General features: G+C 29.8%; 2 protein-coding genes across 2 annotated transcripts; both read left to right on the plus strand.

Moving 5' to 3' along the window:
* The first annotated feature begins 10,116 nt into the window (after nt 1-10,116).
* Nucleotides 10,117-12,173, plus strand: LOC110716756 (protein FAR1-RELATED SEQUENCE 5-like). Its single transcript, XM_021895390.1, has 3 exons — nt 10,117-10,719; nt 11,437-11,750; nt 11,909-12,173. Exons 1-3 carry the CDS (start codon nt 10,117-10,119, stop codon nt 12,171-12,173), a joined length of 1,182 nt encoding a protein of 393 aa, XP_021751082.1.
* A 783-nt stretch (nt 12,174-12,956) lies between these two features.
* Nucleotides 12,957-14,143, plus strand: LOC110716757 (protein FAR1-RELATED SEQUENCE 5-like). Its single transcript, XM_021895391.1, has 2 exons — nt 12,957-13,716; nt 13,800-14,143. Exons 1-2 carry the CDS (start codon nt 12,957-12,959, stop codon nt 14,141-14,143), a joined length of 1,104 nt encoding a protein of 367 aa, XP_021751083.1.
* Nucleotides 14,144-15,983: the final 1,840 nt, after the last annotated feature.

A 15,983-nucleotide genomic window follows, 5' to 3' on the forward strand; every position in this document is an offset into this window, starting at 1 on the left:
CGAGGCAAATGAAGTAGAAGACTTGACCCATCCCTAGTTTGTTGTAAGATCACATTCGAGTTGGTTAAACACTTCAGGTCAAACACTTTGGATCATGTTCGGGTTGGTTAAACACTTTGGTCAAAATCTTCGGGTCAAATTCGAGTTGGTCAACTTCGGGTCAGGTGAGTTCGGGTGTTTGGTCAACATAAGATCAACTCCATTTTCGAGTCGGGTATGGGTTGGGTTGGGTTAATTTTGGGTTTTGTGTCATTTTTTGGGTTAATAATTTTCTAACCATTAATTATTGACTTTACTTGAATGTAATTTTACCGGTTATTAAACTCACCTAAACTTGTACCAAATCTAATAAGATGTAAGGCCAGTTGTAATTCGATCAACATAGGCCGGATGTTAGCGAGGAAAATGAAGTAGGAGACTTGACCCATCCCCAGTTTGTTGCATGATCACTTTCAAATTGGTTAAACACTTCAGGTCAAACGTTTAACACTTCGGATCTTGTTCGGGTTGGTTAAACACTTTGGGTCTAACTCTTCGAGTCAAATTCAAGTTGGTCAACTTCGGGTCAGGTGAGTTCGGGTGTTTGGTCAACATTAGGTCAACTGCATTTTCGAGTCGGTTATAGGTTGGGTTGGGTTAATTTTGGGTTTTTTTTGTCATTTTTTGGGTTAATGATTTTGGGTGAATTTTGGGTCATGCGTGGGGTCATTCGAGTTGGGTCAACTATTATTACTTGAATACTTTTATATCCCATTTCTCCCTTTAATTTATATCCATTTTCTATTAATTTAACAGTATTTTTTTGTACTTAAAATTGAACACCTTATTTCATAAAGTTTTTTTATAAACTGTTTTCCTTTTACTTTAAACATAGTATTATTTACTTTAACATTTTTTTCATTTACTTATAATCGAATAAATTTTTTTTGACTTTAATACTTTTTCCCATCTCCACCTCTACTTTTAATTCATTTTTTATTACTTTAAAAGTATTTTTCTCTACTTTAAAATCGAACACCACATTTCAGAAAGATTTTTTTAAAAAACTTTTTTCATTTACTTTAAACACATTGTTATTTACTTTAACACTATTTACATTTACTTTTATATCTTCCATCATTTTTGAGAAAGAACAATCCTAGTAATTTAACTTAGATATATAATTTGTATTTTTTTTTAACACAAACTGGAAATATTATATTAAGTGACTAAAGCCATAGTTTTAATTACAAATAGCATCACATAATTTTCACATTTATAATTGATGCTAACCAAAATAAGGCCTAATATTATACTAGAACTACCAAATTGCTATACAAGTTGCAGAACTTGAAGCTGCACCAGTAACTTATCTTCAACCACTACCTATTAAAAGTTTTGCATTAATACTACACAAGTTCAAGTACTCTAAATATCTATGATATATTCAAGTTTACTGATAACATTTACATTTGTTCTGATTCTTTTTTTTCTTCCTAATCCTCAACATTTGTTAGCAGCTTCTGTTTCATTTGATTTCTTTCATAGAGAAGTAGGTCAAGCACTAATCTTATATGATGGTGAATCAGTCTTGCAAATTCCTGTAAAAAAAATAAATTATAAATAAATTATACTCTAAGTATAGATTAGTTCTAGAGTGTAACGACTTCAAAAATAAGTATGGTAACTTACCTCTGTTATTGTTCCTAATCCTATGCCATTTGCACCATCATAAACCTTCATATGCAACAATCGATAGCTTGCTGAGAAATTATCTTCTCTTTCTTTTTGGAATGGAAGTTCAATTATTCTCAGCTTGTAGGTCAGCATATCATTTGCTTGTGGATGCTTCCTTTTTTTAAACAACTTCTGTACTTGTATCACCTGAATGCAATGAATATTAGTATAATAAAAGATATTGAAAAATGAATTTAAAGATAATTTTTTAATCCATTGATTCTTTACCGTTTCTAAGATAAAACTCTCTACAGGCTCATATTCTTCATTTGTCTCGTACAAAGTGTTGTCCAGATGATCAATTGTTTCATCTTTGAAGTTTATCACAACAAGAAAATAATGATATTCTAAATTTAGAGGTATATACACCTACATATAGATTTGTTTTAAACATATTTACTTTAAACCTGTTTTTAATTACTTTAAACATATATTGTTCTACTTTAATATTAATTCTATCTTACACATTGAGCTGCATCCAAGTCCAATGATTGTGAAGTGTTCCAATCAATCCATAGTTTTTGCAGACTTGTTACTCCCTTTTTCCCATGAGCTTTCAAACACATTGTTAAAGCATCCTTCCAAAGAAAAAATGAAATTATTATTACTAATATTTATTTGATGCAGAATTCTAAACTATAAAAGTTAATTTGAAAAACTTACCATGAAGTCAAATCCAAAAAAGTATCTGACCAAGTCATTTTCAGACCTATCTTTTTCCATTTCAATGTTATTCAGGTGGTTTGACCAAGCAGTGATCACATTACTTGAAACTTTCCATTCATTGAGCAAAGCGTTACAATCTTGCCTTACTATTTCAATTGATTCTATAAACCAGCCAACTACTTCGCTGTAATGTAGAGTTAAAGTTAAACTTATATCAAACAATGTTATATATAATGCAATATGATTATTTGTTTTTTAGGAAGTCTAAAACATACCTCTTGTTTGGAAAGTTTTCACCATCATTGATTGCTAAATAGTCGATCACTTGGTAACATTGCAAACTCATGTTATCCATTACTTCCTTGTGTTTCTTCAAGAAATCAGAAACACAAATCATATCTTCTACCCCTTTCTCCTTCTCTAGTTTTCTAACTACCCTGAACCTTGAAATTTTTCTTAGAAGTTGTTTTCTTTTGGTTTTTATGTCTGCTAAAGCAAGAGCAACACATATTTCTGCACGATACACCTTTCTCCTATTTTCTAAATCAAGGTCAGAACAAAAGTCGTTCCAGAAAAACACAACATATGGATCATTGCAAAAACACCACAATCAAGAGTATATCTTGGTGTCTTCCACTTGAAGTTAACTTCATCAAACTCATATTCAAGAATTTCATCAGCTTTTTCATGATTAATTCTCTTTAGAAAGTTTGACATTTCCTCCACCTTTAACATTTGTAAAGCAATATATAAGTAAAACAAATTTATGGAATAAATTAGAACATCTTTAATTTATATGATTTACTTTAATAAACATATGATTTACTTTATTTAGAACATCTTTTACTTTATATTATATTTTTATAGGAAATAAAATGTGTACCTTTAATAGATATTCTTTTACTTTAATAAATATATTATTTACTTTAATCAGATCATCTTTTACTTTATATTTTATCTTATTTTTTAACTGTCATTATAATCTATACTTTTAATACATTTTTATTTATTTTTATAGTACTTTTATTTACTTTAACAATTTACTTTTATAAACCAAAAAAAAAATCTTACCACAATAGATCCAAGAATTATGTAGAAAGGCTTATGCCTGTCATCATACTCCCTGTTATCCAAGTACTGCATTGTCTGATTCATAAAGTTAACCATTATCAAACTATAGTGGTTACTCATACAGATTGGAACAAAAATTTGTCATTAAAATTACAGTTATTAGTTTACAAATTCAAAATCATAATTCCATACAATGTAGTTTAATAAACATGAATAATAAGACATACCAACTGAGATGTCTTAATTTTTTCCTTTACATCACATAGGAATATCCAATCGTACCATGCCTGATTCAATTTTTGTGAGTATACTGAAGGAGACTTCACCTCTGTTTTTTTATCTGTTGGCTGGGATGCATCTTGTGACCTGAGAGACAGCTCTAGAGATCTCTGTGTATCAATGAAAACATACAAAATATTACTTTATGAGATCATACATATTTAATTATGATTGAGCTTAACAGTTTTTTTAATTCTTACAATGTGATCAATGCCAAAGAAAAAGCATGAAAGATCTTCTTTCAGTCGAGAATCATTCATTAGAAATGACCAACATTGAACTATATTAGATTTTATCATTTGAGCAGGGGCTGTTGGAGCTAGGGATGTTGTGTCATCTCTTGTTATCATGAGAAGACTTTCAAATTTCCCAATCTCTTCACTGTGCAACATTAAATATTTATAGTAAATAAAATATTATTTAAAGTAAACTAAATATAACTTAAAGTAGATATAATATGTTTGAAATTAAATAATATATTACTTACTGTTTGAATGGGTTGTATTTCACAAAGCAGTAATCAGCCACTACTTGAAAAAGCTTTGGCATTTCATTCATTCTTGATTTGTTTCCTTTCATTGTCTTAGAAACAAAATCAATGTCAACATCTTTCTCTCCACAATCTAAATTGATTTTAACTTTTGAAACTATCTCATTGTGAATGTCCTTAAACTCAATTGTGGATGTTTCTGCCTGAAGTTGTTTTTCAGCAACAACTGTAATAAAATAGCAGATATAATTTCAATATAATGATACACTATTGACTGTGGATTGATTAATATTTACTAAATTTAACAACTTACCTTCCTTTGTAAGTGTTGGCTGATTTAGGATACTCTCAGTAACTGAGTGTACTACCTTTCTAATATCAACATCAACACCCTTGTTTTCAGCATCTTTCTCTCCCTGATTATCAGCATCAACCTCCTGATTATCAGCATCAACCTCCTGATTATCAACACCCTTGTTTTCAGCATCTTTCTCTCCTTTCTCTCCCTGGTTTTCTTCCACCTCTTTTTCATTTTTGTCATCATCTTCTTTTTGTTCCTCCTCCTTTTCTTGTTCCTCCTGCTCTTGCTTTTTATCCTTTTCTTCCTCCTCCTCCTTCTTTTTCTCCTTTTCTTCCTCCTCCTCCTCGTCTTCTTCCTCCTCCTCCTCATCTTCTTCCTCCTCATCCTGTTCTTCCTCATCCTGCTCTTCCTCCTCCTGCCTATTGTTTTCATTCTCTTCTTTTTTGTCATCGTTCTCTTTTTTCCATCATCCAGATCCTCTATTTCAAAATCTTCATCATCAACATCAAAATGGACAGTTTTAGGATCAACTGCATTTTTTTCAAAAGTTTTAAGATCTGTGTCAGTTTTATGTTGCTCCTCCCATGTTGACAGAATCACACAAGATACATTTCTTAGATCATCATAAAGCCTGACTATTTCATCCATAGCCCTTTGTACTCTAGGATCTTCCATCAGCCTTTGTGTTTCAGAAACCTGTTGAGAATTAGATGTAAACACATTCATTTGTTGCCTTTTCTTCTTTTCTCCTAAGGTAGCTATACGCTCAGCATGTATCATTGCAAAGAGTTGTGAATCTCTAGTCAACAAATGCAGTTCTTCTTCAATTTCCTTCAAAATAAATAACAACAATTTATTAGTACATTATTTTTTAAAACAAATAATATTAACTTTTAAAGTTAATTTGTTTACTTTTAAATCAACATTATTTACTTTATGTTTATCATTTACTATATGTTATTACTACTAGGAGCAGAGCAATTCAATATAATAAAAGTAAACAAATATGAGATAAAAGTAACTACATTTTATTTTAAAGTAAATAAAAGAAATCATTGTAACAAAAAAAAAATTACTCACATCTTTTGCAGCTTTATGTATTTTACTATCTGTCATCACACCTTCTGGTAGGTTGAATGACACCAATCTTCTCTCCCTATCAGTAAAATTTCTATAAGCATTCTCAATTACATCTCCCAAGAATGCTTGCTTTCCTTTTTTTCTACAAATTGGATAGTCGTCTTTTTGAAGTTCTCCTTCACCAAAAGAGGCAAAAAAGATGTCTTTGCCTCTTTTGCAATTCTTTCTTTTAATTTCTCATCTGACCAATGTTGGATCAATGACAGTGTTTTAGGTTCAGGCTTCCCTCTGAATGCTAGATGATGAAAGTATACAAGTCGAAGAATAAAGATACATCCACTTATTGCCGATCTTGATTCCTTTTTTTTTGTTCTTGAAGCTCCCCACTGATTTGCACAGGTTATTCATCACATAACCACACCAATCTAGGTTATGTATTTCTTTTACATTGTCTGCGTAATTGATTATCTTGTAATCAATCACTCTGTTTGCAACAGGGGCCAAGAATGTGCTGCAAACATACATCACAAAGAATATTTTAAAATCCTCCCCTCCTTCCTTTAGACTCTTTAATTTGTTCTCCAAATTATTCACAATTATCTCATCATCTTCTGGAATTCCTAGATTTTTCTTCCATTCTTTTTGAATCAGCAAGTTTGATAGAGGTTGCTTCCTTAACTGAAAACTCACCTTGTTCTCAGTTACATGTGGAAGCAAGAATATATCTTCAACATCGTAGGAACTCACTGAAAATTCTTTCAACATGTCAATCTTGAACATGCAGCTGCTTTCATTGAAATGGTGACAAAGCCATGGAAGCATCTTTGTTGAAATTCTTCTTAACTTTAGTTCAAGCAGTCCTCCAAAACCAATAATTATGACATCTTTTTTTTTGCTGCTCACTAAAATTGTTAATTTAATCAACAATTGCATTGGGTCTGCAGTGTGTTTTCTTGATTTCCAGATTACCATCATCATCATCATTAACATCAATAACTTCATGTACATTAAGCTCAGAATTGTCAAGCTTCATTTTTTTCTTTAAATGAGCTTTTCCCTTTTTTGTGTCTTCTTCTGATGAACCATCAGAACCCTCATTCTGATCTTCTTCTGGTTCATAATTGCTATCTTTCACTTCAGAATTTAACCTTTTCTTTGTTCCTATAATTTGTTTAAACATGTTAACCAACTTTGAAAACATTTATATTTACTTTATAAACATTTTTGTTAACTTTATTAAATTTATCAATAAACATCGTAGACATTTAATGATTTACTCTAAACAGTTTACTTTAAAACAATTTTCATTTACTTTAGAAGAGTTTCTATTTACTTTATAACAATTTGTACTTACTTTGTATCAATCTTCATTTACTTTAGAAGAGTTTCTATTTACTTTATAACAATTTGTACTTACTTTATATCAATCTTCATTTACTTTTATGTAATACCTTGGTGCAATATAATACATAACAAATGAATTTAATTATATAAACTTTTATGAACCTTTTGATGCTTCTAGTTCCTTAATTCTTCTCTTTATCAATATTTGCTTTTTTGAAATCCTTTGAAGCTTAGCACCTATTACATTTAGTTAACACAATCAGTTTATAAGTATAGACATATTAAAAATCTTTTAAAACATATATATTTACTCTATAAGGTTTTTTATTTACGTTACTACACTAAGGATTTACTTTTTATATTCAATTATGTAATAGTATAAATCTTTAAATTTGTAACACAGATTTATACAGATAAATGATTTACTTTATAAGTGTTTCTATTTACTTTATAACAGTCTCCATTTAGTTTATACTATATACCTTTAATTGGAGATTGCTTTGTATTTGCAGGAACTTTCTTTGCTTTAGGAGTCACCTTGGCCGCAGGAGATTTCTTGGTTGCAGGAGATTTCTTGATTGCAGTAACTTTTTTTACTTGCAACAAACTTCTTTGTTGCAGCAATATCCTTTGCTGGATCTGGTTTTGTTGCAGGTTTTTCTTTGTAGTTTTAGCCATTTTAATCAGTGAACAATTCAAAACAAATATGAGATGACCAAGAACAATGTATAGGGTAATGAAATGAGCAATGATTATCATCATTTTTGTTATGTTATACACAAGCCATTATAAAAAAGTCACATTTTATTGATTTATACACAAGCTACAATATCTATAGATTTCATAGTAATTCAGTAACAATTAATAAATTTACTTTTAGGCAATTTCTGTCTATTTTTAACAAATTTCTATCTACTTTTAACAAATTTCTATTTACTTTTAAAAAATTATGCACTCAAAACTATAGAAACTCAAACAACTACTTTTAATTTACTTTTAGTCAGTGTCTATCTAATTTTAATATTCTTTTATTTACTTTTAGAAAATTTCTGACACTCAAATAGTAGAATAGAAGTACTATACCAACAAATAATGCACTCAAAATATTACTCATAAATTAACCAAAATTATTCTAAATTAGTATGAGTTTAAGTGAGTTTAAGTAAAATTACTTAAGTTCATAAATATAAACAGATCTAAAGTTTTTCAAATATTATTTCAAAAACACTTTACTATAATTTTATACCTAATTTATGAAAAACCTAATATTAATTTATGTAAAACTTTGAATAATTATCTCATCCATGTCGATTTTAGCTTAAAATTATTTATCCAATTCAAGTTCTGCTACTTCAATTCTTACATAATCAAGCAAAAAAAAAAAAAAAAAAAAAACACAAACATAATTAAAACTTTGAATAATTTTCACATGCATGTCGATATTAACCTAAATTACAACAAATTTGCACATAAACTATAAGTAAATTAATCATAATTTGAACAAAAATGAACTAATTTGTGATAATACCTTATTATAAAGATATCGAACTGAAAACACTAAATTTGAACTTCGAATTTCTCGGATTCAAGTTCTGCTACTTCAAATCTAACATAATCAAGCAAAAAAAACAAATATAAGTACAAAATAGCAACAAAAATAAACAAAATAGTATGAACTTCGAAGTTGTGATAAAATACCTTATATTTGTCAATTTTTGCCAATTTTCAAAAAATTTTGTTCCGAAATTGAAAAACGTATACAGTAGAACATGAAATTGTAATTTTATAGCAAGATTGAGCAGTTTATTTGACGGTTATGGCGGTTTTCGAAGGTTTTTGCAGTTGAAAATGGCGATTAAGAGAGAGAAAATAGTGGAAAGAGTGAGAAAATTGCGGAAAGAAAGAGAGAGAGAGGAGAGAGAAAAGGCGTTAGAATTGAATTTTGCAATTAATTTGTCTGAACAAATTTGGGCCGCCAGATCGTGCGCCTCTTCTTCTACATCTTACGGTCCAGATTTGTTCCTAGTTCCTATTCTAGCATAGGTTCTTATTATAACCTGGTCATATATATATATATATATATGGGAGGGATCCGGTGAGAATAGGTCCATATTTGAGAATTCATACTTATATGAGAACTGATTTAAAATTTAGAACATGTGGGTAAAAATTTAGAACATACGAGTTAAAATTTAGAACATGTGACTCAAATTAAAATTTTGAACATATGAGTAATAATTTAGAACATTTGTGTGAGTAATATGTTAGAACATCTGATTTAAGAATTAGAACAAGTGATTAAAAATTTATAAAATTTTCTTTATGAAATTTTAAACATATGAGTAACATTTAGAACACTTGATTTAAGATTATGAACATGTGAATAAAAATTTAGAACAAACTGATATTGAATATAGAAAGTGTGAGTAAAGAATTTAGAACATACGAGTAAAAAAAATAGAACATATGCTTTAAAATCTGGAACATATAATTAAAAAATCTTAGAAAATCTGGAACATATAATTAAAAATCTTAGAACACACGTTTTAAAATTTAGAACATAAAAGTTAAAAGTTTGGAACAAGTTATTTAAAATTTATGACATCAAGCTTAACTAATTTATGGTTTAGAACATGTGAGTAATAAATTAGAACATTTGATTTAATTTAGAACACCTAAAAAAAAGTTTAGAACATCATATTTAAAATTTAGAACATACGAGTAAAAATTTAGAACATAAAGAGTGTTCTCACATAAGAAAAATTCTCATATAAGAAAAATTCTCACGAGAGTCTTCCCCTATATATATATATATATATATATATATATATATATATATATATATAGAAATGGGATCATGTGAGAACCCATGGCTTAGGTGAGAACCAATATAAAATGAGAACCAATATAAGACCATTCATTTTTATTAGATGAATGGTTCAGATTTATTAGTAACTATAGTGGGAATTCACGTGGGCCAGCTTGAAAAGGTAATGATTGTTTGTAATTTTATTTTTTTTTTGTGCATTGGAAGACGTTGTATTCCATTGGAATACATTATGGGTCAGTCATTGGAAGACGTTATCTCAGCCATTGGAATAGATTCAGCCATTGGAATACATTATCAAAGGTTAGAGCTCAATTTTTTTTTTCTGTAGTTATATTAAGCATGGATTTGTCTTTTGAATTTGGTACGTCTAATGTTCTTCATGCTTTTACCCCTGGTGGAACGAAGATATGGATTCCATGTTGTGATAGTGAAATTAGACCAACTATAGGTATGAAATTTTCAAAACTTGATGAAGGTTTGCGTTTTTATGAGTCCTACGCAGCTGTTGTAGGATTTATTACTAGAAAGTCGACGGTCAAAAAAAGAAAAAATGGTATTATTTCTTTTCAAATTATTGTATGTAATAAAGTTGGGTTTAAAGAAAAACGAAATAATGTGGTGACAGAGAAAGTTGATAGTATCGGGAAAGAAGATGATAATTTTGTAGATGATATGAATGTTGAAGAAGTGGTTGTTGGTCAAGATAAAAAAGACTATGATTGTCAAGAAGCGAATACTCCTATGGTTAAAAGAAGATTGTCTACTCGAGTTGTTTGTAAGGCAAAGATGATTTTAAAGTATTGCGAAGATGGAGGTTACATTGTTTCTAATTTTGAAGAAGGGCATACTCATCATTTGTATTCATCCGAGAACTCTCATTTTCAGAATTCCAAAAGAAAGCTGACAATGTTTCATAAGAAGATGATAATTGATAATTCAAAGGTATTTGAATATGGTTTTGTTTAAAATGATTAAATTTTAAATGTGAAGTAACAATTGTGTACATATATGAAACATTGGTACTGTAATATGAAATATATATTGTTTTGGATGGAACAATCGTATTTGAATATGGTTTTGTTTAAAATGATTAAATTTTAAATGTGAAGTAACAATTGTGTACATATATGAAACATTAGTACTGTAATATGAAATATATATTGTTTTTGATGGAACAATTGTTTGTAATGTATATACTCAAGTAGGTGCAAGTACAACTGTATGGAACAATGGTTTTGATAAATGGAACAATATTACGTATAATTGAAACATAGTTGGAGCGATTGGATTTAAAGGTTTAAAATTATTTCGTTATTATAACAAATGTAACAATAGGGTAATGCGTAGGAAAAGTAGGTCAGATATATGGAACAATAAAGTGCATTTTTGGAACAGGTGGTCAGATATATGGAACAATAAAGTGCATTTTTGTTTCATATAATATGTCATCATCGAATTTCGCACTATCCATCAAGAATAACGTGTACCGTTATTTGTTATTAAATGTGTGCCTTTTTGTTTTTTGTTCACATCTATATTTAGAATCTTTGAAATCTTTTTTGCCTTTTTTTCATAAAATTAAATATGCACTGTTAGATCTGTTTCCATATATATCATGGTCCTCAAACAGTCTAGTCTTTTTACATTCTGTCTCCACAGGTGAATATTGGTCCTGTCAAGACATACAGAATGGTGAAGGAATATGTTGGTGGGTATGAGAATATAGGCGCTAGTAGGAATGACTTCAAAAAATTTCATAGAGATTTGAAGGTGTATATTGAAGGATCGGACGCCCAGATGTTTGTTGATAATTTTAAGAGGAAAAAGTTGATGTGGTCGGCTTATTTTTTTGATTACGAAATGGATGAAGACGACTGTCTATGTAGAGCTTTATGGGCAGATCCTATTTGCCGGAGAAATTATGCCGTATTTGGTGATATGCTCTCGTTTGATACAACCTACCAAAGCAACAGGTATCATAGTGTTATTTTTAAAGTTTTTTTAATTTTTTTTTTGGGTTTTACAATTTGATGTAACATTTGTTTTAATTTTCGGAACATTGGAATAATATTACGAAACAGTAGACATAAATATGGAATCGTAATTTCAGCGTATGTTTCATGTTTTCCAGATATAATATGGTATTTGGTCCATTCACGGGAGTCGATCACCACAAGAAATGTGTCACTTTTGCTGCTGGTTTTATTGCAAAGGAAGATGTTGCTTCATTCGAATGGCTATTTAGAACATTTGTTAAGGCAATGGGTGGTAGGGAGCCCAATTGTTTAATTACGGATCAAGATCCAGCTATGAAAATTGCTGTAGATTCTGTTTTCCAACAATGTGAGCACAGATATTTATTTTATTGTACTGCAACTAGAATGATTCATTTGTGAATACTATTGTTTCAAAATATGTGTCTGATGTTTCATATTAGTTTATTCATGTTTCCAGCTGTTGTTATGATGTTAAATATTATTGTTTCAAATTTATTGGTTCAGATTAGTATTTATTTTATTGTACTGCAACTAGAATGATTCATTTGTGAATACTATTGTTTCATATTATTGTTTCAAATTAATGATGTTAAATATTATTGTTAAAAAAAAATTCTTGTTCCTAAATAGTGTTTTATTGTTTCAAATTTATGTTCTGATGTTCCATTAGGTTAATCAATTGTTACGAGAATTTGCCTAATTATTCCAATTATTTTTTTTATTATTTCAAATCTTCAAGATAATGTTCCGGAATTTTACTACAATGTTACAGTATTAAAAGCTAATGTTCCTAAATAGTGGTCTAATGTCCCATAATTAATGTCATTGATTCATTTGTGAATACTATTGTTTCAAAATACGTGTCTGATGTTTCATATTAGTTGATTGATGTTTCCAGTTGTTGTGATGATGTTAAATATTATTATTCTGAATTTTTTTTTAAAAAAAACATTGTTCCTATATAGTGTTTTATTGTTTCAAATTTATGTTCTGATGTTCCATTAGGTTAATCAATTTTTACGAGTAAGCCTAGTTATTCCAATTATTTATTTTATTATTTCAAATCTTCAAGATGATGTTCCGGAATTTTACTATAATGTTACAGTTTTAAAAGATAATGTTTCAAAATAGTGGTCTAATGTCCCATAATTAATGTCCTTCAGATTTTGTATGTGGCACATAATGAAAAAGCTGCCTGATAAAGTTGGAAGGAATATCATTCAGGATACTGAATTTTTGAAGGAACTCAGTAAGTGTGTTTGGAATTTAGAAATTGAGGCACCTGAATTTGAAGAGAAGTGGAACAATGTTCTTGTTGAGTTTAAATTACAAGATCATGATTGGTTGAATTTGATGTTTGAGATGAGAGCTATGTGGATTCCAGCGTATTTTAGAGATGTCTTTATGGGTGGTATTATGAGAACTACCTCAAGGTCAGAGAGTGAGAATAATTTTTTTACATCCGTTGTAAATCCTCACGTGTCTCTTGTGGAGTTTTTCATGAGGTATGAAACTGCGTTGGATGCACAGAGACATTGTCAGGCAGAGAATGACAATGAATCACAGGAGAAATTCCCTCAATGTAAGACAGAATTGTTGATTGAGAGGCATGGTTCTGAGGTGTACACCGTTTCTGTATTTTATGAATTTCAAGATGAAGTTCATAGTGCTTTTTATTGTTGTGGTGTAGATGAATTGAGGAAGGAAGATGGTATTGATGTAGCAATTGTTACTGAGGCAAATAGGAGAAGGAAATTTAAAGTTTTGTTTGAGTGCTTTAGTCATGACACTACCTGCTCTTGTAAGAAGTTTTATAGGATAGGAATCCCATGCAGACATATGATATGGATGTGGAAGGCAAAGAATTTAAAAATCATTCCAAAGCAATATATCTTAGATCGTTGGACAATAAATGCTACTCAGAAACCAGTGTTAGATATAAGTTGTTTAGACACCGAAGATGATAGGCGGGTGGTTATAAATGAAATGTGGTCGGAGATATTTTCTTGTGTGAGTTGGGTAAAGGTCATGAGGAGGACTTTATTAAGAATATTCGAGAGTTCAAGAATAAAATTGAAGCGACAAAAAATGTTACTTTGGAAGATACTCAGAATGTAAGATCTAGTGAACATGATATTGAGATGTTAATAGGATGTAGCATTCCTGATGAAATACTTGTTCAGCCTCCTAAAGTGTCGAAGAATAAAGGTACAGGTGTTCACGATGGCTCTGGAACTAGTGGGTCTAAAAGATTAAAGGGTGCCAAAGAAATAGCGGTTGGACAATCTAAAAAGAAAACGAAGAGGAAATGCAGTGGCTGTGGCGAGCTAGCATATCATGATATTCGGAATTGTCCTCACAAAGCATGATGATTTGTGTAGCTGTTGTTCCTTCTTATGGGAATGTTTTACTCATTTTTATGTTTGTTGTAATGGAACAATTAGTTACATTTGAGAAACATAAGTTTTAATATATGTTACATCAGTTTTGAGAAGCATCAGTTTTAAGAAACACTAGTTCTAATATATGTAACAATTGTTTCATTTATGGGAACAGTAGGAACATTCCCTGAAACATTAAGATTCGTTTTAGCATGTTTTGTAAGCATGTTTTATATAAAAAATTTACGGAGTATATAATATTTTTCACAAAGTGTGCAAATTGATTTTATGTGGCAGCGTGTATTGATTTGACTAGTCATCTTTTTTTAAAAGTACTGGTGTGGTATTGTTGCTTTGGGAACATATTTATTGTAAAGTTTAAAAGCAACCTTACACTTGTCAGTTTCATGTGGAAACGTGTTCAGTTGTGACAGTGCATAGTTTAAATTTATTTCTTACCGTTGACAATGCATGTTGTTTCATATTGTTTCATATTGTTTCATATTACGTTACCGTTGTTTCATTTTATCTATTTATAGTTTCATTTAATAATTCTAATTATGGGAAAATAATCCAGAACATGTTTAGCTAAACCTATAATCACATTGTTTCATATTACCTAGCTGTTGTTTCATTTTATATATTTAAAGTTTCATTTAATACTTCTAATGTGTCATATTAATAGTTCACAATTGACAATAATATACGCACATCTTTACATACGAAACATAAAAAGATGTTTAGCTAAATTATCCAGGACATGCATAAAAATTATGTATCTTACAACTAATGTGGAAACATTATAAACATTGTTTACTGATTAACATGACGAAGCTGCTCTAATGCCCAGGTCTTTGATTTGGCTATAACTTCATCTTGTAGTACGTTTGCAGGGCTTGTCAATATTTTCCCACAATACTCAATCCTCGGCTTCTTCATTATATCAGGCTGAAATATATTAACAATTCAAAATAAATACCGGAACAATGAACCATAAATTATGTATAAATTAATATAAGAATTACACAAAAACTCACATCTTTTGGGTCGAATCCAATATCCCAACATTCATCTAGCTGCCCCATGTAAGTTTCCATGTGTTTGAGAGCGTATACACCGCAATCATTATAATTCTCATTATTCTTCCATCTCATTTCCTTCATAGTGGTATTGAATCTAGACACTCCCCGTCCATTCCCAACTTTCTTTTCATTTAAAAATTTAGCAAATGCTTTGATCTGTGTAATATGAAACAATTATATGTACCAAGGAACAATGGCACAACAAATATATACAATGAAACAATTGATATATAATATGAAACAGCGTAAATGAAAAATGAAACATCAGATGTATGAATATGAAATAACATATTATATGTACAATGAAACCTATTTAATTTAATATGAATCAGCAGTAATGAAAAAATGGAACATCAAATGTATTATTTGAAACCATATATATATATTGAACAAATTCTATATAATCAGAAACACCAGAAATCAACAATGAAACACCAGATATACTAATTGAAACATCAAAAAATAAAAAATGGAATACCAGTGATGTTTAGTGAAACAGTGTCATATTTTTACCATGGTAGTTGGGAAATTGCTGTACTTTGCATCCATTTCAACACCTTCTTCTAGAAATCTGTTGTCTATAATTTGCAGTTGCTTGCGTGAAAAATTGAAACAGAACAGATAATAGTGTTCAAATGCTGGGACGAGAAAGAAAACCTATAATGAAACAATAAGTAAGTTATATGTAACATTAAGTATGTCTTTTTAAGCAAATATATATGCTAAGAATCAGTACTAGTTTAGTA

This window comes from Chenopodium quinoa, unplaced genomic scaffold, assembly GCF_001683475.1.
Source record: "Chenopodium quinoa cultivar QQ74 unplaced genomic scaffold, ASM168347v1, whole genome shotgun sequence".
In the NCBI taxonomy this organism is placed as follows: Eukaryota; Viridiplantae; Streptophyta; class Magnoliopsida; order Caryophyllales; family Amaranthaceae; genus Chenopodium; species Chenopodium quinoa.

Coding starts and splice junctions, on each gene's coding strand:
- LOC110716756 (XM_021895390.1), top strand. CDS start 10,117: ATGGATTTGTCTTTTGAATTTGGTACGTCTAATGTTCTTCATGCTTTT. Junction 10,720..11,436: donor TGATAATTGATAATTCAAAG/GTATTTGAATAT, acceptor CTGTCTCCACAG/GTGAATATTGGTCCTGTCAA. Junction 11,751..11,908: donor ACAACCTACCAAAGCAACAG/GTATCATAGTGT, acceptor CATGTTTTCCAG/ATATAATATGGTATTTGGTC.
- LOC110716757 (XM_021895391.1), top strand. CDS start 12,957: ATGAAAAAGCTGCCTGATAAAGTTGGAAGGAATATCATTCAGGATACT. Junction 13,717..13,799: donor GAAACCAGTGTTAGATATAA/GTTGTTTAGACA, acceptor AGTTGGGTAAAG/GTCATGAGGAGGACTTTATT.